A 24661-nucleotide genomic window follows, 5' to 3' on the forward strand; every position below is an offset into this window, starting at 1 on the left:
TTAAAAAACTACAACATCGGCAAAAGTTTAAACGCCACTATCGCTTTCCAGCTGCAATCTCTAACACTCTGACAATAACATTGCCATTAGAGCTTAACATAAGCCCATAAAAAGCCAATGTTGTTTTGTATGTTAAGAAACAGTCCCGTGTGTCAAACGTGTGTTTTCGGTCCGTGTGCGCGATTTACGTCGTAATTAAAGCAAACGCTAGCGCGTAATTAATTAATCAAATTTCAATTTAAATTCATTTTATACGTGTGTGTGTGTGCAATTGTTGCTTTTATTATTTGCAAACGGTGATGCCGAATTCGATGCTGACTACGTCGCGGCCAACAAAGTTGGTGACGTCGCGTTTGTGCCCAACAAGGCGTTGACAAAACAAACTTGAAAACGGATCGCAAAAAGTAGACAAAAAACAATAGCAACAATAAATAAAAGTCGTGGCTAAAACGTAGATAGAAAAAGTGCAAAGAAGAATTTGTTTAAATAAATACATCTTACTATTTTTGGCATTTACTTGCTTGTGTGTTGGTGTCTGAGAGATTCTGTGCTCTGCTTCTGTGTGTGCGCGTGTGTGTTTTGTGTCTTTGCAAATAAGTGTACGTGTGTGTGCGTGTCTCAAATAGAATTTTACACACAAGTGTGCGTGACACCCACACAAAACGTGCGGTAAATGCAGCTCCGCAAAAATGTGCAGCATAACGCGAAACGAAATGGTCAATGTGACACAGCAGGATTTACACGATCTATTAGAAATTTTCGAAAAAAAATCATTCGAGGCGACGGCCTTTGAGGAAGGGTCAGCGGTGAGTCGATTTTTTTTTGCCTTTGACATACATTTTTTACATTGCACGTGCCGTAACATTTACTAGTCAAATTCCGCATTAACAGCGCATTTAACAGTGCCCAATATAACAGTGACTGAAGCTTTAGGGTTAGGAAGGAATTGTGCCGTACTTAGAGACTTCAACAACTTCCTTTTTTGCGCTCCATCGAAGAAGTTTGCATGGCCGCGCCCAACAAAATGCGATTGCCAAAATGGCAGCCAAAATTGGAGTAAACGATACTTTTTTTTAACGGCCTGCATGGCAACCATAATCATCATCCTGTCTCAACCTCCCTCCCTCTTTGACTAGAAATCGATGAGCGTGGCGTCTTAAGACTTTCACTCATTTCTCTCGTATTTGTCTGTCTCTCGCTACAAATGTGCATACTAATGTAACTGTACATAATGTGCATGTATGTATGTGTGTAACTGTCTTTAGGTAAGCTTAAGCACCGCCTTTTACTCTTGACATGCCGTGCCGTGTGACTTTTCGTGCGTTTTTCTTTGCCCTCATTTCAAGTTACAACATTGAAACGACGTTGACACGCACTTGAGCAATTTGTCTGCTCCCTCCTCCCCTCATTGGCGGCTACCCTTTATTGGTATGTTATATCAATATTTTTAAATAAATAATTAAAACGGTAACATCCTTAACAGGCGTTGTTAACATGCTGCCGTGTAAACAGGTCGCCACTGTTAACCGGCAACAATAACAACAAAGGTTTGGTTCTATGCAAGCGCGTGTCTATATGTGTGTGTGTAATTGAGCGACAGTTGAAAAGAGAGGGGAGAGAGCGAGAGTTAATGCTTGTAAATTAAAACCGCAAACACTTGGCAACAATAAAAATACCTTAGCTAGGGCATACGACGTGTGTGCCCAACCCCACCTCTTCTCACTCTCTCTCTCTTTACTCTTCCCTGTCCCCGACCGATTATTACAAAAGTTGGCACGTAACCTCACACGTTTTGTGCATTTGTTCAGCTGCAGCGCAAAACTGATAAACGAATCGTTTGGTTTACAATCAATTGCCAAAGAAAAAAGAACAAAAATCAAATAAACGTCAAATGCACATTTTGTAGAGTGCAAAATGTTTGCGCTTCTGTTACATTGTTGCTATTGTTATTATTTCTAAACCTGGCAATGTGTTGTTTATTTTATTGTCTCTGGCTTGCTTCGTTTATCAAACACATTTGTCGCTTATCAGTAACAGCAACAACAGCAGCGCGTCGTCGCAAGTATTTCCTTATCAACGCAAGCGCAAACGTAAGCAAACGCTACGAAAGCGCAACACTAAGATTGGGAAGATAAGAGCAAGGGAGACAAAAGTCATGTTAAAGCTCTGTTAGGTGGCAACCCTTTTAAGGTGCATCAGGCTTACGCTCAATGTCGATAAAATTCTGTTTGCTAATCGAATTTACAAATTGCATTGCGGTCATTTTGTAAATTTATCAAGTTTCTACGGGTTGGACGTGGGTAAGAGACCAAAAAAAAATTTAATAATAAAATCGAAATGACGTATTTATTTTATTTATTTATGGACTTGTACTTAGGAAAAACGTCATTTCGAATTTATTATTCAACTTTTTTTTTGATGTCTAACACACAAACAACCCGTAGAAATTTGATGAATTATCAAAATGACCGCAATGCAATTTCTAATCATAAACGATAACTGCGGTCGCCATATGATTTCAGTACTTTTATATATTAAATGATTACTGCAAAAGCTCATATTGTTTCTTTGTTCTCTAATTTGATTTTACTTTTTTGCTTGTTAATGGGAGAGTAAATTATTTATAGCATTGCGGTTGGCACGTGACCAGGCCATTTTGCGACTTGGATTATTTCAAGTTTGCTTAATAAATAATAAGCGCCACGTTGAATCAGAACTGTGCATCAGGGCAAAGTTCCAGTTCTCGGAGGAATTACGTAATCGAATGGATTGCAAGCTAAATACCTAGAAGCTATTGTCATGCTCATAAAAATAAGAATTCATTCCACGCCTCGACTGTTTAATGGAGTTATCTTTCAGATAATAAACTGAGAGGCGGTTGAGACTTAGTTACTGTAATGTTACAATGAAGAACAGGTTTCTACGATAACTAATGGTAGAAGTTTAGAATTGGAATACATATTTAAGAAATAAAAACTTAAAAACAAAGATAATCCGATCTTCTTAAGATTTAGTCTTTAGGATGATATTTTATCATAGAATTTTTCAGATACTTGCTTACTTTTGAATAATTATCTCAAACCCCTTGTATTATATCTTAGAAATAAAACCAATCGATCGTTTTTTACACATCAAGAAATTCGAACATTTATATTTAAGCACATCTAAAAAAAACAAAAATTTGTATTCGTATGTTTATGTAAATATATAAATTTGTTTAGTTGCAGTAGACACCATTATCGCCTTTCAGGCCTAGTCCTCATCTCATTGATCTAAACGCTGTGCTGCAGAGCACACATCAGTTCCATTTCATAGTCGCCAACGTCATCCATTTCGAAATTTTGTCGCATGTGATCGATGCACACATGTTCATTATCGAGCCTGTTCTGGGCCCAAAGAATGAGCTTGATAAGGAACACCAGGCGAGGCTCCATGCTCTTGGTCTCCTCGAGCTTCAATATGGACGAGTCGAGATCGCTATTGTCTGCCAACGACCAGATGTCGGCAATTGGAGTCCCCGTTAGCTTCTCTGGTGGTGGGGAAGGATTCACTGCTGCGTCAGGAGTCGAGCTGATTGCTTCAGCCTTCTTCCGTTGACGGAGTATTTCAAAGAGTTGCAGCTGCTGCATGTGAAAGTACATGTAATTGTCGGCATCGAACTTTTTGTATAGTTTCTTGGCCATCTCCATGGCATACTGCAATTGACCAGCTCGCACTGCATTTCGATACTCCTCACTGTCCAACTTGGCACCCGATTCAAGCTTGGCTTGTGCTTGAAACGAACGCGATGCGTCCTTGTAGCCCTCTGTCAACGATGGTAACATAATTTGGGATTATTCTGAAGAAAGTATGTAGTATTTAATAATACCAACCCCTCAGTAAATAACTCATAATTAGGCGATTAATGCTGGCCTGCTTGCATTGATAGCTCTTCATGCGATTGGCCCAGAATGGTCGTTGATTTCTACTCGCCATAACAGTTGCTGCACCTGCAACAGGTGAAGAAAGCACGCTCTTCGCACTATTAATAGAGCCACTATCGTAAAGATTAATGATAATGAACTTGGGGTGTGTTTATGGGTGTTTATGTAGTAGGTATATATAGTATATTTTAGATAGTCGCTAAGATTCGAATAACAAGTGCACTCAATCTCATACTGTTTACAGAAATGTTAAAAGTGTGACAGAATCTTTTGTAACATTACAATGTTAATGCCAATTTTTAACATGGCTGTCTAATGTTACTTAACAGGCTGTAGGATGTGAATAACAAGTGCACTCAATTTGACTGTTAACAGAAATGTTAACACTTGGATGACAGAGTTTTTTGTAACATTACAATGCTAATCTTAATTTTTAACTTATATGCCAAATGATATTTAACAGACTGTGAGCTCTGTAAAACACAACATGCTTATTCATAAAATACAAAAATATACATACATAAATAAAAACAATGCAATAGCTTATTTCTTAGAAAAATGAATTTATATTTCTGTTTAAAAAGCTCGAATAATTTTTCACGCTACAAATTGTTTACAAACCACATTTTAATCAGTTGCCAAGGCGACAACTGATTAAATGCTGAACTTTAAATGCACTAAAAATGGAAGGAAACAAATTCGAAAAAAATATATACATATTTTTGCAATTTTTACTTTGTTTGACTAACAATTTGTTTATTGCGATCGTTTTGATAATCTTGTAAGCAGCCTTGCCCAATGACATTGACATAGTCCAAGCAAAAGCAAGTGCAACTGTGTGTTGTGAGTGTGTGTGTGTGTGTGTGTGTGTGTGTGTGTGTGTGTGTGTGTGTGTGTGTGTGTGTGTGTGTTTTTGTTATCGTATGGGCGCCAAAATAGAAACGTTGCTTGCAGATAAAAATAAACCAGTATAGTATATATAAACACTATATAGACAAATCGTTTTTTCACTTTCTCTCGACTTTTGCACACTGCACAAAACCCACCTGTTGTTGTTGTTGGTGGTGTTGATATTGTTGTTGTGGGTGCACTGCTTTAGTTGCTATTGTACCAAACACTGATGCTGCCCAGCAGGTTGCTGAATACATCATAAGTGTCAACCATCAAGTGGAGCATGCAAATCACTTCCACAAACAGACCGGCCACAAATGCCACCAGGAATGTGTTCTCCAGTTGCAGCTCCATGCAGAATCAAATACTGTTAATCAAGTTGTGCAAAATTTGCTAATTTTTCCAAATTGTATATTTTGCAAATAATGCGATTATTTTGCAATCAGAAGAGAAGTGCGTTACAACGTTGTGAGAACACGGAATGCGGATGTGATTATGGACTGCAGCTGCAGCTGCTTTTCCGTTTCAGCTATTTTCCGTTTTGTGTATCTCTCCTGGCTGGTTGGCAAATCCAAAATCGCTTCCAGTCTGCACACGTCGCTTTGAGCATTGTACCGCCCACGCAACAGCAGCAGCAACAGCGCAGTGTTGCACTTTGGGGTTGCATGCAGACGAGAATCGAGTCCCGGGCACAGTGTTGCCTCACTAAATCGACGACGCGACGTCTCGAGTGCGCAGGACGCCCCCACGAACAATTGTCTCTTGCACTCTTGTGTCTAGCTAGCACTGCATTTGCCGATTGCTGTGCGCCTGTGCCGTATGGCAGCGCCTGTGTGGGTGCCGTGTGTTGCTTCGCGTCTTTGTTTGTGCCCCACTGTGCTGCGACTGCAGCTGTCGTCGCTGACATGTCGATGTGTGGGCGCTTTGGAATACGGTGAACAGGCGCGCATAAATCAAACATGTCGACCAACTCTGATGCCGTTTCCAGCGCAGCGAATTGCAACGGTAAACGACTGTGACGCACAGTGGTACATATTGCCATCAAAATTGTGTGACATCACTGGAAAGTCAAGGATTTATTCGTTATAATAATGCGTTATCTAGCTATTCGATTGTTACGCTTGAAGGCATATTTAAATAATTATATAATGCTCACAGATTAATGACACTCGATACGAATTGTATAATAACTAATTACATAGTCCAATTGCCATTGAGCCCTTCGCTTAATGATTGAATTATGATTTGTTTTCAAGTTTACTTTCCTGTTTTTTAATTCATCTTTAATGTGCTATTCTCATTATAAAATTCTGGCTCTTTTTAATTTTTGTATAATTACAAAAGAGAATAACAAAGAAAAGTTTTATTGAATTGAGTAAGTATTTTCACAAATATATAATTCAACTGTCATTGACATATTCGCCACCATGAATAAAACATAATTTTATTTCAAGTTCACTGACCTGATTTCAATCTGTTTCTTGTTTTAAAACTCTTATATAAAACCAAATAACAATAAGGAAGGAAAGTGACAGTAAACTTTTCAATTATTTCCGATTATGAATATTTTTATAACGTTTTAAACATTTTCTGTTTATACAGTAACGCTATATAAAAAATCTAATGACCTACCTAAAAATGACAAATTGTCTTAAAAACTATAATAGTAAACCTACAACCGAGACGATTGTCCGATTAAAAAAGGTTTTCATTAAATGAGCAATTTTTTCTGTATTAGAGCAGTTTTTACTGTATACGGAAGTTAATAACTAACAACTATTAATTCTATATACATGCATACGATTATTGTTGTTATTATATATTTATGACATTGAATTTTTACTTTGCCAAAGTTTGCATACGATTAAATGTGAAATTTTTTTAAAATTTGAATTGAATTTTTAGTTTACCAAAATGTCGCACTCGACCCACTGTGCGGCAGGGTTGCATGCTTTCATGGCGTTTATGGTTGCCTGTTGCATGTTGAACTTTAGCAGGGAGAGCACTGCACATAATATCCCTTGGCCTTGGATTGGTCGAACTCTTTTCCTTATTTTATTTTTGGCAATTGCTATTGTTGTTGTTGTTGATGATGTTGATGATGTTGTTCTTGTTGCATCGCTTTGTTTGTGGTGGCTAGCAACTGTTGCCGGACGCGCGTGGGTCGTGCCGCAGACACTTGGGACAGGTGCACAGCAATCGCGAGTTAGCTGTCATAGAATGGAAAATACTTTACGGCGGAATTTCAACTGCTGCCAGCTGCCCATAGCCCATAGCCCGGGCGCATGTCCGGGAGAGAAAGGCGACAACGCGACATCAACTTGCAGCTTTTGGACAGGCAACCACGTAGCGTTCGATTTGATTAGTTGGTAGCGCAGCAGCAGCCTCCCTTTTTTGTTGAGATGCACTTCCAATGCTTCCTGGTATTTTCCAGGCACGGGCTGGCTGATTCCGAATATGGCATTATAATTTTTGATCCCCAGGAAAACGGGACGTTGCGTGGTAATCAGAATTCCCAGGTCTACTCCTGTACTCTACGATGTTCCTACTGTGGCTTCCTGCTAGCCTGTTGACTAGCAGATAAAATCGATAATAATTGAAATGGCGTCGTCGTCATTAGTGACGGCAGCAGCAACGAGCGAGAGAGAGAGAGACATAGAGGGTATGTGCGTAACTTGCAAATAAATGCAAATTCGTTTGTGCTGTGTGCATCAAATTACATTGCACTTGGCTTACAATTACATTTTCGGTTGCTGGCGGAGGTCATCTTGAGCATGCCAATGACAATGACCTCTGACAGACTTTTGGATGAACTGATTGACAGGCGAGCATGAAACAGCAGGCAGCAGCGATCGAAGTCGAACGGCAAGCTTCCAAAATGGAAGAAGAAACAGTGTGTGTGTATATGTGTGATTGTATGGGTGGGCTGACAGCAACTCTTCCTGCTAGCAACAGCGACAGCAGCAGCCTACGCACACATACACATACACAAGAGCACACACACACAGTCGAGATTGTCATTTTGCTGCCTGCCATTTAATTATACGGTACTCGGTAATCTCTCATGTTGTGAGCGTGTACAAACATTTTCAAGTGTGGCCACAGCTTCCGGCATAACGAGTAGATTTGTTTGCATTGTTGTTGCCTTGTCAATTTGCATTTGAAATGCTTGTTCAATATTTATGAACATATGTACACAATTATTGCAATTACGCCAACGATAACATGAATATCGTATTTTCAGCGCGATCGATTTACGTGGAAGTAAGCTCGTATTTCGATACCACCTTTTGCGTTTATCGAAAACATGTTTACTTTATCGCACTCGTGGCTGGGGCTTTTGCTGCTGGCTGTTGGGGTCTTTGAACGACAGAGCAGCTAAAAAACACCAAAGAATACAAACAAAATACTTGTAAACACAACAGCAGCTGGTGAAAAAAAACAACACAAATAACGCAACTGCAGAGAATGCATGTTGTCGAGGTGTGGTGGTCAGTGGCCTGTTGTGAGTGCCTGATATATGAACTTGTTTCCAGTGTCGCTCGCCCTGAATAATTCATTCAAGAAAAGCCATTTTCCGTGTTCAAGCACAGATGATGAATATGCATGAACTCGCAACAAATATGCATGTACACACATACATGTATGTAAATGTATGCTTGTGTATGCAATCCGTGATAAGCCTTGCCAAAATGCCAGCGAAGCCAACCGAGACTTTTATTTACATCATGTGCTTTGCTTTTATGCTGCCTTTTTCGGTTTTCGCTCTATGTGCTCTTCTTTGCACTTTTCTTTGACTTGTCTTGTCTGCAGTTGCTGTTGCTTTTACTGTTGCTGTTCATGCTGGTGCCCTGGTCTTGGTCTGTCATGGCGTCGCTGTTGCTGTCGCTGTCATTGGCGCTGTCGCGTTGTCGTTGTTGCTGTCTGTGTTTTGGTTATTGGTATTGGTATTGGTTGGTTTCTTGATTGGTCGCTTGGTTGCTTGTTTGTTGTTGGGTTGCAGAAACCGCGACTGAAAAAAATAACTGTGTCGCGGTTGCAGCGATGATTTCTGCTTGCCCAGCACTGGCAAAGTCTTCAAAATCCGGGTTTGTAAGAAAACTGCATTGCTTGAGCCAGAAGGAGTTCAACACTGCAAGCGAGCGAAAGAGATAGCAAACGCCTTGTAAGCAAAGCAAAGCAGCCTTCGTCGTCTTACATTTGTTTTTTTGGGTCATGGCAGTAGCGGCAACTGTGATGCTGCTGATCGTTGCTTGCTTTGTGCTGTGCTGTGGTTACGATTGCGGCAAAAACTATTGCAATGTAATCGCAACAGCAATACACGAGTACATACTATTTAACAAGTTTTTGCGCAAAACTATTTCGCTTTCGCGCGCGCGTCTGTTTGTTGTTTTTAAGTTTTACAGCGCCTTATTAACAGGCGCACAGCGAAAAAAGCACAACGAACTGCATGCTGTGTGTATCGCTGCTGCGCTTACAATGAAAATAAACACAAATGTGCACTACACAACAACAGCGACCGCGACAGCGACAGTACAAAATGTGCAACAACAACAAAAAGTACAACGTCGCGACGTCGACAACAACAAACAAGCAAACACAGTTCAATACACACAACGCCATGCCATATTCTCTTTGTCTGTGTGCTTGCGCTTGCTTGTAACAACAACAATATCAACAGCAACTACAGGCATCCCCTTTCCTCATCCCCAATCCCCAACCCCCGAATTGTCTTATTCGCTCGCACTGGCAGCGAACGCGAACGAACAAGTTGCCGATAAAACGCCAAGACTTTTTCTCACACATGCACGTGTAAATGTAAAAGTATACGCTACTAGTGTGCGTGTGCTCACATTCAGATCTGTCTCTTTCTCGCAAGTAGCACTCTCGCGATTACAGCGCATCGGTTGCCTTTGTACACTGTACAAGAATGTTTGTAAGTGGGCACAAGCATTGTGCATACTTGGACCTGCTGACGTTCAATTAGCTAATGTAAACAACAACAAACTAGTATGCGGTTCCCTGCGAAAATCTTCGTATAGATTATCTTTAAAATTAATAACTACGATAAGAACATACATACATACAAATAGAAATTCGACAATATTTCCATTACTTTTTTGCTGCCCACACAAAACGCCTTTCATATCGTGTCTGACGTTCTCCCACTAACTTTCTCACCGCAAACTTGCTCTCTCCTTGAGTTCTCACCTACACCCACTTACACACACACACACAGACAGACAGGCACGCAAGCACTGGCAGCGCAGAGACCGCGGCTGGTAATTGCGTATTAGTTGTTTTGCTCGTTTGCTTCGCTCTGCATAGTTTTCGCTCACACACATGTGTGCGTGCGTGCATGTGTGCTTCGTCTTGCTACGTTTGTTTTGGTATGTTGTTCGTTCGCTAGTTTTGTTAAGTTTTCGCCGCAATTGGCATTTTTTGTTGTGCGCAGTTTTTGCAGCAACTTTGTATATTTTTTCGCATTTCTCTTTGTTATGCTTTGTTGCTTGCTTTTTCATATTGTTATTGTTGTGTATTACAAACCTGTTTGGACGGCATCCATTTCTGTCAAGGTTTTGGTGTCTGTGACTGTGTCTGTGTGTGCTAGCGTATTTCTTATTATTGCTGTCTCGTCTGGGACAGATGGCAGGCAGGCAGCCCCCAAAACGACGACCTACCTCCCCCCACCCCTTTGGACTGGTTGCGTGCTATTTTTAGCAGCTGTACAACCTTTAGATTTTCCCCAGATTGAAATTAATAAATGCATCGATTTGTCTGTCGACGATGTAGACGCCATTTGATTGCAATCATTAGCTATTTATGCATTTATCGCTTTTTATTTAAATTTGATCAATATGGCGACTAAGTGGCTACAGTTAAGTGTGCCCAAAGGGGTCATACATATTTATTGAGCGTTGCCAGAATTTGGGAATTTTAACTGCGATTTAAATATCTTGATTTGAATTAAAGTGAATGGAATGCGATAACCAGTTGTAAAGCTGCAATTAATGCAAGGAACAACAATAATGCTATAAACAATTTATAGCTACAGCATTTCTGTGTAATTTGTTAATTTGTACTTATCATCAGACAGGAAATTATAATTTCACGGCTACTCGCACGTTTCGTTTATAAGGACGATAACCCCAAATGGGGGCCAATTGCGATTAATTGAGCCGCAACAGCACTGATGACGATCATCATAATGATGATGATTACCGTGTATTCAATTAAGTACGCGTGCCCCAATAAATGATCATAATTTATGGACTATCTCCTCATTACACTCATCCATTGTTTATACCCGCTAACCGAACGGATGAAGAGTGTTGTAGACTAATCCGGCTGTCCGACCTTGATCTCATGGACATGAGAAAAATTGGCAATTTATTTTCAAAGTAAATTGCAAGCGTAATTTTAGCGCTAGAGTGTTTAATTTTGGCACACACCTAAATAAGCATTATTTTAATGATTCCTGAAAATTTCATTAATGAACTTGTTCTCTGTTCGCTTTGCAGGAGTATGGCATCTCAAAAAAATGCGAATTTCTGTACAAACTCGACTACAGTCTCATCGAGCTGGACAATACGAACGGGCTGCTGAGCCCACGTTATCCTGGACGCATACTCATACCCGAATATGAGCATGGCCACATGGCCAAGACACTGATACCCAGCAGCAATGGAATATTTGGAGGCGGCTCATCCGGCACCACGGCAACGGCGACGCCGCTCAACAGCAGCGTTGGGAGCAACTGCAGCAATGGCAGCGCTAACAATGCCGCTGGTGTGGGCATCCAGGCTTTTGTGACATTCGCCAATCCGCTCCAGATGCCGTCAGCACAGCCAACGCCAACGATGCCGGCGACAACACAACAGCAACAGCCATCTCAGCAGAACAACACCATCTATGAGGATCAATACGATATACAGCGCATGCGAGAGCTGGTAACGATGGCAAAATATGCCAGATGCAGGCAGAGATTCGCAGTGCCCGTGATTATGTATCGTGGCAAGTATATTTGTCGCTCGGCAACGCTCTCCGTGATGCCAGAGACTTATGGCCGCAAAGTGGTGGACTATGCCTATGACTGCCTCAGTGGCAACTATGCGGCACCCAATGGGGAGGAGAACGACGCGGATTCCACAGACGAATCGCTGATTAATCACATCAATGATCAGTCACAGTCGCAGTTCAGCTACGACGAGGTCATCAAGAGTGACATTCAACTGCTGCACACGCTAAATGTGTCCACAATTGTGGATCTCATGGTGGAAAATCGTAAAATCAAATACTTCATGGCGTAAGTTTCGCAGTTATGACTGCAAACCGAATAGATATAGATATTTGATTTTTAAAAATAATTGATAAACAAACCAAATCGTTTTAAATCATATTTAAAAAGAACTGGCTCCAAGAGAGGAAGAGTTTATGGACCTATCATAAAATTTAATGTGTTATATTAGACGATATAGCTAATTCCGACAATCTGTCTGGACAGACAAGAACACCTAGATCTCAGAGAGTATAAGAAATGGAGATATCATTTTTTTCGACAGCACTTATTATGCTTGCATGCAGACAAAGTTATATTTCGCCCACTTTCGTCCTCAAATCGACTAAAATCGAATAAAAAGCTTAATTTAGAAGCTAGAAGAGCAAATTTTTGATTCATACAATAACTATTGTTTTTAAAAACAATATTGAAGATCTTTATGAAATTATTATTTTTTTTTTTTTTGGGAAAAACGCCTAGTTACTACGGATCGTAGTTAGTTGCTTAGGCTGACAATCTGGTATATTATGAATTTAGTACTATTTCAATATACCAATTATAGCCTTTGGTATATTTTCGTATTTTGTGGTATATTAGTTTATTATATTTTAAGAATAAAACCACACTGTTTTGCTTTTAGTCGAAATTAATAGCGGTAGCTTTCATACTTGTTTAGTTTTAAATTATTAACTCAAACCGATCTAAAAAGCGAATAAAAGTTGAACATAAAAATGCAAAGCAGAGAAACCGAAGTTAACTAAAACAAATTTCGAGGATTCCAACTCTATTTCCAGATCTGTAAAATTTACGTATTCCCCTTTCCCACTATTGCAGCGTCTCCTCATCGGAGAAGGCCGATCCGAACAAGCATTACAAGGGTTTTAATCTGCTATCGCTGCCGTATCCGGGCTGTGAGTTCTTCAAGAAGTTCCGCGACAACAATTACATGGCCAAGAATCTGCACTACAACTGGAAGCAATCGTTCAACGATGCCAACATCAATATACCCAATCTGGGACCCGCCGCCGACATCGATATTATTTGGCCCGAATACCGTGACTGGGATTTGGTTTCCATAACGCAAAACTATTTGCGTGCCACACTCAAATACATACAGGAGGATAACTCCGGCCTGCTGATACACTGCATCAGCGGCTGGGATCGCACACCGTTGTTCGTCTCCCTGGTGCGTCTATCGTTGTGGGCCGATGGACTCATCCATCACTCACTGAACGCCCTGCAAATGGCGTACTTGACACTCGCCTACGATTGGTATTTGTTTGGCCATCAGCTGCCCGATCGCCTCAAGCGCGGCGAGGACATCATGTTCTTCTGCTTCCACGTCCTCAAGTTCATCACGGACGAGGAGTTTAGCATTGTGGAGCATCGCAAGCGCACCAAGACGTCCAGCAGCAGCGGCAGCAGCGTCATTGTCATCAAATCCGATTGCTGCGACGACGAGCCACTCAAGGAGTAAGTCTTAACTTGGCTTCTAACTTCTTAAGGAACCATTAATTACAATTTTGATTTCGCAGGGATTACATTTTGGCCTTCGATCAAGATAGCAACGATAGCTACTCAAACTGTTCCAACTGTGATATGTCCATAACAGATAACTTCTATGCCACAACAGCAACAACAACCACAACGCCAACAACCGCAGCCACAGCTGTCAACCCGCTCACTAGCCGTTCACCCAATCCCAAGCGGTAAGCAAATTATTTAAAGGAACATAATATTGAGAATATGAGAATATTATTATTTATTACTTTTAACAAAGAAAATAAATGGCACAGCTACAAATTAGTATGTGCTCATTTTAAGGTTTTTTTTTTAGAAATCTTATGCTTCAAAATAGTAATGACTTATGATTTTGGCATTTCCCTAATCACTTATAATTACGATACAACAAAAAAAGGCATATCATTTTTATCCTTTTTGGATTTTGTTTCCAAGAATAATCTTTTTTTAAGTTCTTATACTTAAACACAGAAGAATGCAGTTCAGATTAAACAAAAATTACTTTTTCATTATCATTGTTTTCGTATTTTTTATTTTGAAAATAATGTTTTAATTTAATATTACTTTCGCTTCAACGAAAATGGTAAAGTGATTTTTAATATTTATTATATTTAATATAACAAATTTATCGTTATGATGCTTTTTGGTTATTTTCAAACTATATATGATTTATTTTAAGATTTCTTTAGTTTCAACGAAAGAAAGAAAAATAATTATTATATTTACGGCTTTTAATACAAATAATTATGGGTACGATCCTTTTTGGTTGTTTTAAGACAATGATTTGTTTTAGAATTTCCTTAGCTTAAACGAAAATGAAAAAAATGAAAGAAATTGATATAAAAAATGAGTTTATCCATATGATCCTTTTTTGTTATTTTACAAGCAATTTATTTTAAGTTTTCTTTAGCTTACACAAAAGAGACAAATAACTTTTGAATACATATAATTATCGTTATGATTCTTTGGTTGCTTTAAGTTTTCCTTAGTTTAAGCGAAAGTGAAAGAGAATGAAAGAAATTAATCTAAAAATATCGCTGTATACCTTTTTTGTTATTTTACAAGACAATGATTTATTTTAAGTTTTCTTATATGTATTTTGGCAAAAGTGAAAGTAAATTCAATGCTAATCTCAAATGTTTTTTCTTTTAGCTCTCGCACCAGCCCTATTTCGGTGCCCGGAGCGAATGCTCGCCAGCGTCAGGAGTCCACCTCATCCAATGGCAGCTGGCAAGTGGTTACGGACACCGGATCCATTGACTCGGTGATGAATGGCAGTTATATGATGCGATTCGTGTCGCAGCAGCATCAGCAACATCCACAGCTGGCTGACAGACAAGACATTCCAATGTGCAATGGCGGCAATGGCTATCACTGTAACCTCACCAACAACATGACTGGCGTCTATCCCAATCCCAGCGGCGGTGGCAGCAGCAATACAAGCAACAGCAATAGCAATAGCAGCGGCAACAACACGCACGGTTTCGTCAACGGTTCCTCCAAGGATGCGGCCAACAGCAGCTCAGCTGCCAGCAAGCAATGCATCAACTTGTAAGTCCACAACGCCACAATTAATGTCGTAATCATCTCTAATCAACAATCCTTGTTGTTGCAGACGCAAACAACGGCTGAATGCTGTGCGCGCCATCTTTATACAGGCGTATGGCAAAACGATTGGACTGAAATTCAAGGAAGGCTCCTCAATGAACCTGGCCACCTTTATTGGCAATCTGGCGGATCAGCTATTTTGAGCTGACCGCTCTCTCCCGTCTGCCGCTGCACATCTATCTGATTTTGAAGTATGCCACAGGCGGCCCACATCGCATCAACATCGCAATAACATCGCATCCAAATGCTGACTGACTGACTGCCGCTGCCTTGTGTGTGGCTTTGTTGTTTGTTAGTTCTTTTCATTGTTAGTGCTGCGCTTTTTTTTACCATGGACTGTATTTTGTAGACATGTTGATTATTTACGTTTGTTGATAATAAAATAAAAATTAATAATACTGATAACGATAATAAAACATAACGAAAACTGGATGCCAAGAGTTCCTTACTGTAATATGGCGACAGGACTTAGCATACAATATAGACAACATGCATATAGTACAATGTCCCTCTTTTCCCTTCCCTCTGAATCCCAATCCCTGCTAGATTTTCTGTTCTTTTCGCTTATCAGTTTAAACAATATAGCTCTAAGTTGTAATTTATAGTAATATCTTTTTTAAATAAACATATTGTGCATTTGATATTAAACTAAATTTGGTTGCTTTCTTAGTGCAACTCATTGATTCTTGTCAGGGTTTGGTGATTCTTCAGATTCAAACGTTTTATTCGCACGCGAACCTTTTTCGTGTAATATTTGACGCTTTCCAGGGGCACATAACGCAATTTCTGTTCATCGGATGAACTAGTTCCGGCCTCTATGATAAGTGGCTCCTCTGCTTCAAATGAATAATCTTCCTTTTTGATATCCGGTAATGTAATAGAAGTCTGATCTGGTTGCTTACTCAGAGCCTCCTGTCCTGCGATAGTAACAAAATTATTATCGATGAGCCGAATATGTTTTGAGCTCGAAGGATTAGCATCATTTGCAGCTTTTCTTTTGTTAGCAGGATAAGTCTTGATAGTGACGGCAGCTGGAGTGGTATTGGTGTTGGCCTTAGAGGATGTGGATGTGCTCGTCGCTAGCTCCTTTATGCCGATGGTCTTAAGAAAATCCTCATACTGACTCTGCACAATGGTTTGGGCTCTTTTGTTTAGCGGTTCCAAGTAAAAATTTCTCTCCTGTGTGAAGATGGCGTCGAGCACCTCAGCTTCTAGACTCTGTCGCTGTGCAGGCGTTAAGCGTTCCATCACTGGCAGTTGATTGAGCATAAACTGCTGGGCGTTAGTCATGGGCTTGACAATCACTCGTGGCTTCGTGGCAAGCAATTTGTTGATTTTGCTTACCGTGAACCAAAGTTTCTCGGGGATTTTACCGCAAGCTTTGCCAAGCAAGGGGCACACTGGTCGTAGCATCTCCCAACGCCATTGCAGCTCCTCAACGGTAAACGGTGTGTTGAGCTGAAGTCCCTCGTAGCTTTCATTGAATCTCTTGGCTATCTGTCGCCAGCCCCATTCCTCATAATCTTTTTCGCCGAAACCGCGCACAGCTGGACAGACTAGAAATGGATGCAAGTGGATCAAAGTCAGCAGCTCAAGATCGTTTATTACAACTAGCGAGTTTGAGTTTGTATTGCAAATGTTGAGTTCCATTTGGGTAACATCCTGTTTTCCATCTTTATTCGTTGGTTTTCTGTTTGGCAGTTGTTTATCCATATTTTTTAGTCTTAATCATTTAATAATTTAATTTAATGCTTATTTCTTAGATTCTATCCGTCTACACCGACCTACGATAATCACAAATGTTGTTGTTATCGATTTCGGTGCAACACTGCAAAAGATTCCCTAATATACTGTCGCACAGTGTTTAGACAAAAAGTCTCTATATTTTAATTTTTTTATGTTAGTAAATATTTCTGAATTTACAATTTTCTTATTTATTTAACATTTCTAATATTATCATAGCTACTCGCTATGCAACTATCGTCAATATCGCAAACGTAGTTTACCAATCAATATATATCGAAATTAACGAATATTAGAGATGGACACTAAAATAAATTGAATAACATACATACATATATACATTTAAAAATTTAACATTTTTTATATCTGTTATGTGTACAATATGTTGGGAAAATTTGATAAAACAAGTTTCGAAATGCTTTGCGGTCTTTTTTCAGTTGGACAAATTTGAATGTATAAGCAATAGATCTGGCGTTGCAAAATACTTAATGAGAATTTTAATATCATGTAAAAAAGATTGTTCTGCTAGTGGTTTACGTATTTTAAGTTCTTGCCTCCATTTTAATTTTAAAAAATGCGCCTTATGATATGCGTTTTGAAAATATACCAGATAGAGAAAATCGATATTTCGATAAGAACTTAGACATTTCTCCACCTCTATATTTAAGAGCTACGCAACACTAGTTTTTAAGCATCTGCCGGTGAATTGAGGCACCCGTGTACAGAATATACACACATTTTGTTGAATATTGTGTTGTGAAAAATAAACTGCGTGTTAAAAAGTAAACGCCAATATGAGTGGCGGCACTATGTTGTATGGCGGCGATGAGATTGGAGCATTGGTGTTCGATCCAGGCCACCATTCGCTGCGCGTGGGCTACGCTCAAGAAGACTCGCCAAAAGCCGAAATTCCCTCCGTTGTGGGCATTGGAGCGAAGGCGCCAGACACTAACTTGGATCCAGAGACAAAGACAGACAACAGCGTCACGCCAAACAGTAAGTAAAAACCAAAAACAAAAGTCAAAACAAAAACAAAACATTGAACGCTACGTTCGAGTGTGCCCGACTACTTGATACCTGCTAACTTTACCTAAACCTAAGCCAAACAAAACAAAGCAGTGTGACCAAACAACACACATAGGCAGTGGTAACTGATTCTTGAGCTACGAAATTGTTTGTTGTTTGTGTTTAGTTAGGTTTAGTTTCAATATTTATTAGTTTATTATTTTCTACGGCAATCTGAATATGTGTGCGGAATTATGAAGTTCTTAAATTTGATAGCTAAGGCTCAAATAGCAGAATAAAGATTCCCCATTTCTTCTTATAAATACCCTTCTTTATCATGTCTAGCAGGTATTATAAAGAATAAACATTTAACACTCGTCACTCACCGCCTCCTTCTCTCAATATAGATGCACGCAAGTACTATGTAGACACGAACTATGTGAATGTGCCGCGATCCCAGATGGAGGTGCAAACATACATGAAGGACGGCATGATTGACAACTGGGAGCTGTTCGAGAAGGTCATCGACTATGCATACGCGAATGTCATACAATCGGAGCCGGAATATCATCCGGTGCTCTTCTCCGAGGCATCGTGGAATGTGCGCAACAATCGCGAAAAGCTCACCGAACTGATGTTTGAGAAGTACAATGTGCCAGCATTTTTCCTGGTCAAAAACGCCGTACTCGCTGCGTTCTCAAGTGGACGTGCAACAGCTCTGGTGGTCGACAGTGGCGCCACACACACCTCCGCTGTACCCGTGCACGAGGGATACGTATTATCGCAGGCGGTGGTCAAGTCACCGCTTGGCGGTGATTTCCTCTCCCGTCAGTGCAGGCAGCACTTGGAGAAGCATGGCATTGATTTGTCGCCTGTGTATAAGATTGCCTCCAAAGATGTGGTCAAGGAGCGAGACAATGCACGCTTTACGCTGCGCAAACTGCCGGAGAATCTCACGCAATCGTGGCAGAACTATATGACGCAACTGATGATGCAGGACTTTCAGATGAATGTGTTGCAAGTGCTGGAGAATCCCTACGATGAGCGTGTCGCCGCACAAATACCCATGGTCCACTATGAGTTCCCTAATGGCTATCATCAGGACTTTGGCTCGGAGCGTTTCAAAATTGCCGAGAGTCTATTTGACAATGCCATGCTTGGCGCCGGACAACTTGCATCCACCAGCGTGGGCATGTGTGATGCAGATGTGCGTTTGTCGCTCTTTGGTTCCGTTGTGGTTACAGGTAAGCTAATCATAAACATTCTTAATAGATTTGTGATTAATTCTGGATTGTCTTTTAGGTGGCAACACACTGCTGCAAGGTTTCCCAGAGCGTCTCAATCGGGATCTGCAATTGCGTGCACCGTCGAATACACGCTTGAAAATGATTTCGGCGAATGGCAGCGTGGAGCGAAGATTTGGAGCTTGGATTGGTGGCTCCATATTGGCCAGCATTGGCACGTTCCAGCAGATGTGGATATCGTCGCAGGAGTACGAAGAAGCCGGCAAGAGTCAAGTGGAACGCAAATGCCCATGAAGGACAGTCAGATTGAAGAATTCCAATTTTAATTGCAAAGACAAATGCTAATAACGATGTATAATTGTATAAGTCAAAATAACTATTTATTGTGTGTGCGCTTCATTGCGATAAAGGTGCATCTAAATCAAGTCAGCCCGAAAAATGCACTTTTCTATGCGAAAAACGGAAGTTGGATAACATAGATGATGATTGTTTGAAGGTTCAAAGACCGGAAATTTTACAAGTGTTCCTGATAAGTTTCGCTCTTGACATTTCAGTGAAAAACATTTGTAAAGGCAAATTAGTTTAAAACAATGTTCGAGACAAAATCACCTTTTTAGAACCCTTTCATCACCCGAACCTCAGTTTACCATTTGGTTTTGGCAGTTCTGATTAATTCTCATAAAGGTTGAACATAATTTTTTGACTTTGGTAACATTTTCCTCGATGGGAGTTAAGTTTATTTGATCCGAGATACTTAAATACAATGCCAAATGCTTAATATAGTCTATATATATTTTTTGATGTGTTTAGTTTGCCGTGGTGGTTTGTTCCTCGCCATCGCTGGATGGCTCCAGTTCATAGGCTATGGATATGGTGAGCAATTTCGGTGTGCGTCTTCGATTATGTTTGGATTTGGTCTTCGATTTCTTGTGCAGCTTGTGGCGCTTAATTGTATCTCGTGTGATCTCCGTGCATAGTTTTAAAAAGCGTCACATGGCACCGGACATGGTGTTGTTGCAAACACATTGCTGATAACAACAGAATACATCAATTAATGAAAATTAACTAGCAGTAATAGTATGACTAGCTCTTACCTTAGCATTCAGTATATCGTCGGACCAATCTTCCTTTGCAATGCGCCCAACGGCATTCACTAAAATGGCCTTGACCTTGATAACATTCTCGGAGAAGGTTTTCAGCACATCCTGCACGTTGACGCCCTCGCAGCCCATGCGCCAGCAATCGTAATCCGTGGCAATTGCCACGGATCCGTATAGCAAGCCGGCTTCCTTGGCCAGCACAATTTCGGGGCAGGTTGTCATGTTGATCAAGTCACCTCCCCACATACGGAACATGTTGCTCTCGGATCGTGAGGAGAACCGTGGTCCTTCAATTGTGACAATGGTGGCCTTGTCATGTGCATCGTAGTTTAGCTCTTTGGCAGCATCGAGCAGGGTTTTGCGTGTGCGCTCACAAAACGCGGGAAACATGGGCAGATGGCAGACACCTTTGTGGCCGGCATGCGAGCCATCATAGAAGGTTTGTATACGTTTTGTGGTGCGATCGATGAAGTCATGCGGCACCACCAAGTTTCCTGGCTTGATTGACTCGCGCAGCGAGCCGCAGGCTGTGGACACAATCAAATGGGTGCAGCCCACATCACGCAGCGCCCAGATGTTCGCTCTATAATTCACATTCGATGGCATTATGTCGTGTTTGCGGCCATGGCGAGCGAGGAGCACACACTGCACCCCTTTAATTTCACCCTCAATCAGTGCATCCGACGGTGTGCCATATGGAGTTTCAACAATTCTCTCATTACGATTCTCCAAAATGTCTGGATCATCCAGACCAGAGCCGCCAATGATGCCAATCTACAGAACAGACGTTATTAGTGTAGACATAATTACTTGAGTGTTTGTGTGAGTGTGTGTGTTTTTGCAATTAATTGTGTGCAGATAAAGAATACACACAATCACACTTACATACACATACACACACACATACAGCGAGGGAGATTAAGATGCCTATTTCAAAATTGCCTTCTTACCTTGACTGGTAACGGGTCAAGATTGGTGTCTTTACATTTGATGTGTATCATTCTGAATCTTGTTGCTAAATGAACGGCTACAAATAATTCGGATTTAAACGAGCTTCAAAGGAACTGTCGCTGTCTCCGCGCTGATAGCGTTCGCTCGTTGTTGTTGATAAGTTGTCATAAACGTAGCGCAACCGAAAAACATGCGGCATATTTATTTCGCAATTGGCTGGCTTACCCCTTTTCGCAATGCAAACCGGTCTAAAGGACGAATTCATATCAATCAAAAATGCAATAAACATTTTAAACGATTTTCATTTAGTTATACATTTTAAGTTAATTTCATAGATAATACATTTTTTTGCAATTTATGGCTAATTAAGTTTGGCAAATTGTACAGCATTGCGAATTCGTTACAGCACGCAAGGCTCGGCAGCTTTGATTTATAAACGTCGGCAAATGATGCATTGTTTTCCAACACTAAAGGCAGCCCTTTCCCCAGTCTGGTCACATTGACTGACAAATGTAAACAGCTGAGCCAAGCACATGTGTGTGTTGAATTTGTAGTTGGAGCATAATAATTAATTATGGGACTTGAAGTTGACTTACCCGGCAACGATATAGACGATATCGAGGATCTGATATCGTCGGACGATATCAAGCCCCGTGAACGCTATGAGAATAAGAAAAGTGTAACAGTGCGTGCCAAGAGACGAGCACAAATCAAACCAGCATCAGACAACGATGAGAAGACGCCGCAGCCGCAGAAAACGATTTACGAGAGTGTTATACCTGGCACACAAAAGGTCTATGTGAAGACCTGGGGTTGTGCCCACAACAACTCCGACTCGGAGTACATGGCTGGCCAACTGGCTGCCTATGGCTACAATCTGAGTGGCAAGGATGATGCGGATCTGTGGCTGCTTAACAGCTGCACGGTAAAGAATCCCTCAGAAGACACGTTTCGCAATGAGATCGAGTCGGGCATGCGCAGTGGCAAACACGTTGTGGTAGCTGGCTGTGTGCCTCAAGGTGCTCCCAAGGCGGATTACTTGCGTGGCCTGTCGGTGATTGGAGTGCAACAAATTGATCGCGTAGTGGAGGTAGTGGAGGAAACATTGAAAGGTCATAGTGTGCGGCTGCTGCAGAACAGAAAAGTGCACGGTCGACGTGTAGCTGGTGCTCCGCTGTCGCTGCCAAAAGTGCGCAAGAATCCGCTCATCGAGATTATCTCCATCAACAGCGGTTGCCTGAATCAGTGCACCTACTGCAAGACGAAGCATGCACGCGGCGATCTGGCCAGCTATCCTCCAGCTGAGATTGTGGAACGTGCCCGGCAATCCTTTGACGAGGGTTGCTGCGAGATCTGGCTGACTTCAGAAGACACGGGTGCTTATGGGCGTGACATTGGCAGCTCGCTGCCCGAGTTGCTGTGGCAACTGGTCGAGGTGATACCCGAGAATTGCATGTTGCGCGTGGGCATGACCAATCCGCCCTACATACTGGAACACCTCGAGGAGGTGGCCAAGGTGCTGCAGCATCCACGTGTCTACGCTTTTCTCCATGTGCCCGTGCAGGTGAGTTAACCTCCCGCATTTTACAATTAGGTTTAGGTAGGACCGGCTGCCCCTGTACGGGGCAAAGCATAGACCAGTGGAGGTCCGTAGCTGTACCGGTAGCTTATCTACGTCTCAGAAATCGCGCAGTATGGATGTATTTTTGGCAAAAGCCAGCAGCATCCTAGGAGGTAGCCGTGAAACGTCCCGAAGATCGTTGTGGCACGGCGAATTAAGGTATTTCAACCGGAGTCGGGATAACGCTGGGCATCTAAAGAGAAGATGCTCGAGTGTTTCCTTAACCCCGGCCTCGTTGTATTTCCTGCACTGATCACTGTTCGTGATACCCAGCTTTACGGCATGGACAGCCGACAGACAGTGACCAGTTAAAATGCCTAGCATTAGTCTGGAGTCTTTCCTTGAAAGCTGCATGACGAAATTGGTTAAGTTTTTGTTAGTAGAGGCACACATCAGCCTTGCAGTTTTGCACGAGTTGAAATTCCGCCAGCTAGCGTCCCACTGAAGTCTAGAGCGCACCTCAATTTCTCTGCCTAGAGTTCGCAGGGATATCGGAACATTGCACATGTTACCGGCATCGAGCCCCACTCCCTCTTTGGCGAGAGAGTCTGCGATCTCGTTGCCATCGATGCCCTGGTGGATGCGTTCAGCGACTCTATTGCTCTTCTGCTGTCCAGGACAACTTTGGACTTGACCACATCAGAGTATATTGATCTTATTGCAGCCTGGCTGTCAACAAAGATGTTAATTGAGTTGTGATTACGCTGTAAACCCCGAGCCAATTCGGCAGCCTTGACAATGGCAAAAACTTCCGCCTGGAAGATGCTGCAGTGGTCTGGGAGTTTATAGGAATGTTTGGAGACCGGGTCTGGACAGTATACGGCCGCTCCGACACCATCATCCATCTTCGACCCGTCGGTGAAGAGGTTGAGGGCTTCGGGAATGCATAACCCTTCCCGCCAGCAGTCCGGTTTCAAGAATATTGTTTTAATATGGTCGGTACTAGTAAGGGGGATAGTATAGTCCAAGTCTCTGCTAGTCTCCCTACCAATGGCGCTGTGACCATAGCCTAACAGACCCAGATTGCCTGTTGCGGCGCATTTTACAATTACTAATTACTAATCCAAATGTCTATTTTTAGAGCGGCAGCGATTCGGTGCTGGGCGAGATGAAGCGTGAATATTGTCGCAAGGACTTTGAGCATGTGGTCGACTTTCTGCGAGCTCGTGTGCCTGGCTTGACAATTGCCACCGACATTATTTGTGGCTTTCCCACGGAGACAGAAGAGGACTTTGAGGAGACAATGACTCTGTGCGCCAAGCATCGCTTCCCCAGTCTATTTATTAATCAGTTCTTCCCACGGCCGGGAACTCCAGCTGCTAAAATGGAACGCATACCGGCGAATCTGGTCAAGAAGCGCACCAAGCGGCTTACTGATCTCTTCTATAGCTACGAACCGTATGCGGGACGCGAGGGTCAAGTGTACGAGGTGCTGGTGACGGAAATATCCCATGATAAGCAACACTATGTGGGCCACAACAAGAGCTACGAGCAAGTGCTGCTGCCCATGCGAGACAATTTGCTGGGCACTCGAGTGCGAGTGCGCATTACGTCGACCAGCAAGTTCAGCATGATGGCTGAGATACTGGACGAAGAGCGCGACTGGACGCGCTGTGACAACAACAACAAGGCGGTGACAACAGAATGCTTGACTCAGAGTCGAGGACAGCGCTTCATGGGCATCGCTTTGCTGGTGGGCGCTTTGGCTTTTTTGTTGCACTTGCTGCTCAAATTCGTGTCATCTCAATCGAAATAAAAGGCAAAAGGCAAAACAA

The 24661-nt window shown here is 41.7% G+C and overlaps 6 protein-coding genes across 7 annotated transcripts; 3 read left to right on the plus strand and 3 right to left on the minus strand.

Moving 5' to 3' along the window:
• The first annotated feature begins 137 nt into the window (after nt 1-137).
• Nucleotides 138-15808, plus strand: LOC133845208 (myotubularin-related protein 14). The gene is made up of 6 exons (XM_062279600.1): nt 138-806; nt 11336-12120; nt 12928-13566; nt 13629-13802; nt 14767-15165; nt 15230-15808. Exons 1-6 carry the CDS (start codon nt 690-692, stop codon nt 15363-15365), a joined length of 2250 nt encoding a protein of 749 aa, XP_062135584.1. The 5' UTR covers nt 138-689; the 3' UTR covers nt 15366-15808.
• LOC133844620 (glucose-induced degradation protein 8-A homolog) lies at nt 3141-5521 on the minus strand. 2 transcript variants are annotated; one of them, XM_062278697.1, is made up of 3 exons: nt 4970-5521; nt 3873-3989; nt 3142-3805 (listed from the first exon to the last, which is right to left on the minus strand). In XM_062278697.1, the coding sequence occupies exons 2-3, from the start codon at nt 3973-3975 to the stop codon at nt 3273-3275; spliced, it is 636 nt and encodes a 211-aa protein (XP_062134681.1). In that variant the 5' UTR covers nt 3976-3989; nt 4970-5521; the 3' UTR covers nt 3142-3272. The 2 variants fall into 2 exon arrangements, with proteins under 2 accessions (XP_062134682.1, XP_062134681.1); XM_062278698.1 differs by lacking the exon at nt 4970-5521 and having other exon boundaries at nt 3141-3805; nt 3873-4021.
• On the minus strand, nt 15809-17132 carry LOC133845212 (uncharacterized). Its single transcript, XM_062279607.1, has one exon. It carries the CDS (start codon nt 16933-16935, stop codon nt 15889-15891), a length of 1047 nt encoding a protein of 348 aa, XP_062135591.1. The 5' UTR covers nt 16936-17132; the 3' UTR covers nt 15809-15888.
• Nucleotides 17133-17642: 510 nt separating this feature from the next.
• LOC133845211 (actin-like protein 6B) lies at nt 17643-19639 on the plus strand. The gene is made up of 3 exons (XM_062279606.1): nt 17643-17961; nt 18378-19214; nt 19273-19639. Exons 1-3 carry the CDS (start codon nt 17760-17762, stop codon nt 19506-19508), a joined length of 1275 nt encoding a protein of 424 aa, XP_062135590.1. The 5' UTR covers nt 17643-17759; the 3' UTR covers nt 19509-19639.
• Nucleotides 19640-19795: 156 nt separating this feature from the next.
• On the minus strand, nt 19796-21440 carry LOC133845213 (S-methyl-5'-thioadenosine phosphorylase). Its single transcript, XM_062279608.1, has 3 exons — nt 21265-21440; nt 20309-21088; nt 19796-20242 (listed from the first exon to the last, which is right to left on the minus strand). The coding sequence occupies exons 1-3, from the start codon at nt 21313-21315 to the stop codon at nt 20204-20206; spliced, it is 870 nt and encodes a 289-aa protein (XP_062135592.1). The 5' UTR covers nt 21316-21440; the 3' UTR covers nt 19796-20203.
• Nucleotides 21441-21764: 324 nt separating this feature from the next.
• On the plus strand, nt 21765-24661 carry LOC133845210 (threonylcarbamoyladenosine tRNA methylthiotransferase). The gene is made up of 2 exons (XM_062279605.1): nt 21765-22829; nt 23968-24661. The coding sequence occupies exons 1-2, from the start codon at nt 21840-21842 to the stop codon at nt 24640-24642; spliced, it is 1665 nt and encodes a 554-aa protein (XP_062135589.1). The 5' UTR covers nt 21765-21839; the 3' UTR covers nt 24643-24661.

This window comes from Drosophila sulfurigaster, chromosome 3 (genome assembly GCF_023558435.1).
Source record: "Drosophila sulfurigaster albostrigata strain 15112-1811.04 chromosome 3, ASM2355843v2, whole genome shotgun sequence".
In the NCBI taxonomy this organism is placed as follows: domain Eukaryota; kingdom Metazoa; phylum Arthropoda; class Insecta; order Diptera; family Drosophilidae; genus Drosophila; species Drosophila sulfurigaster.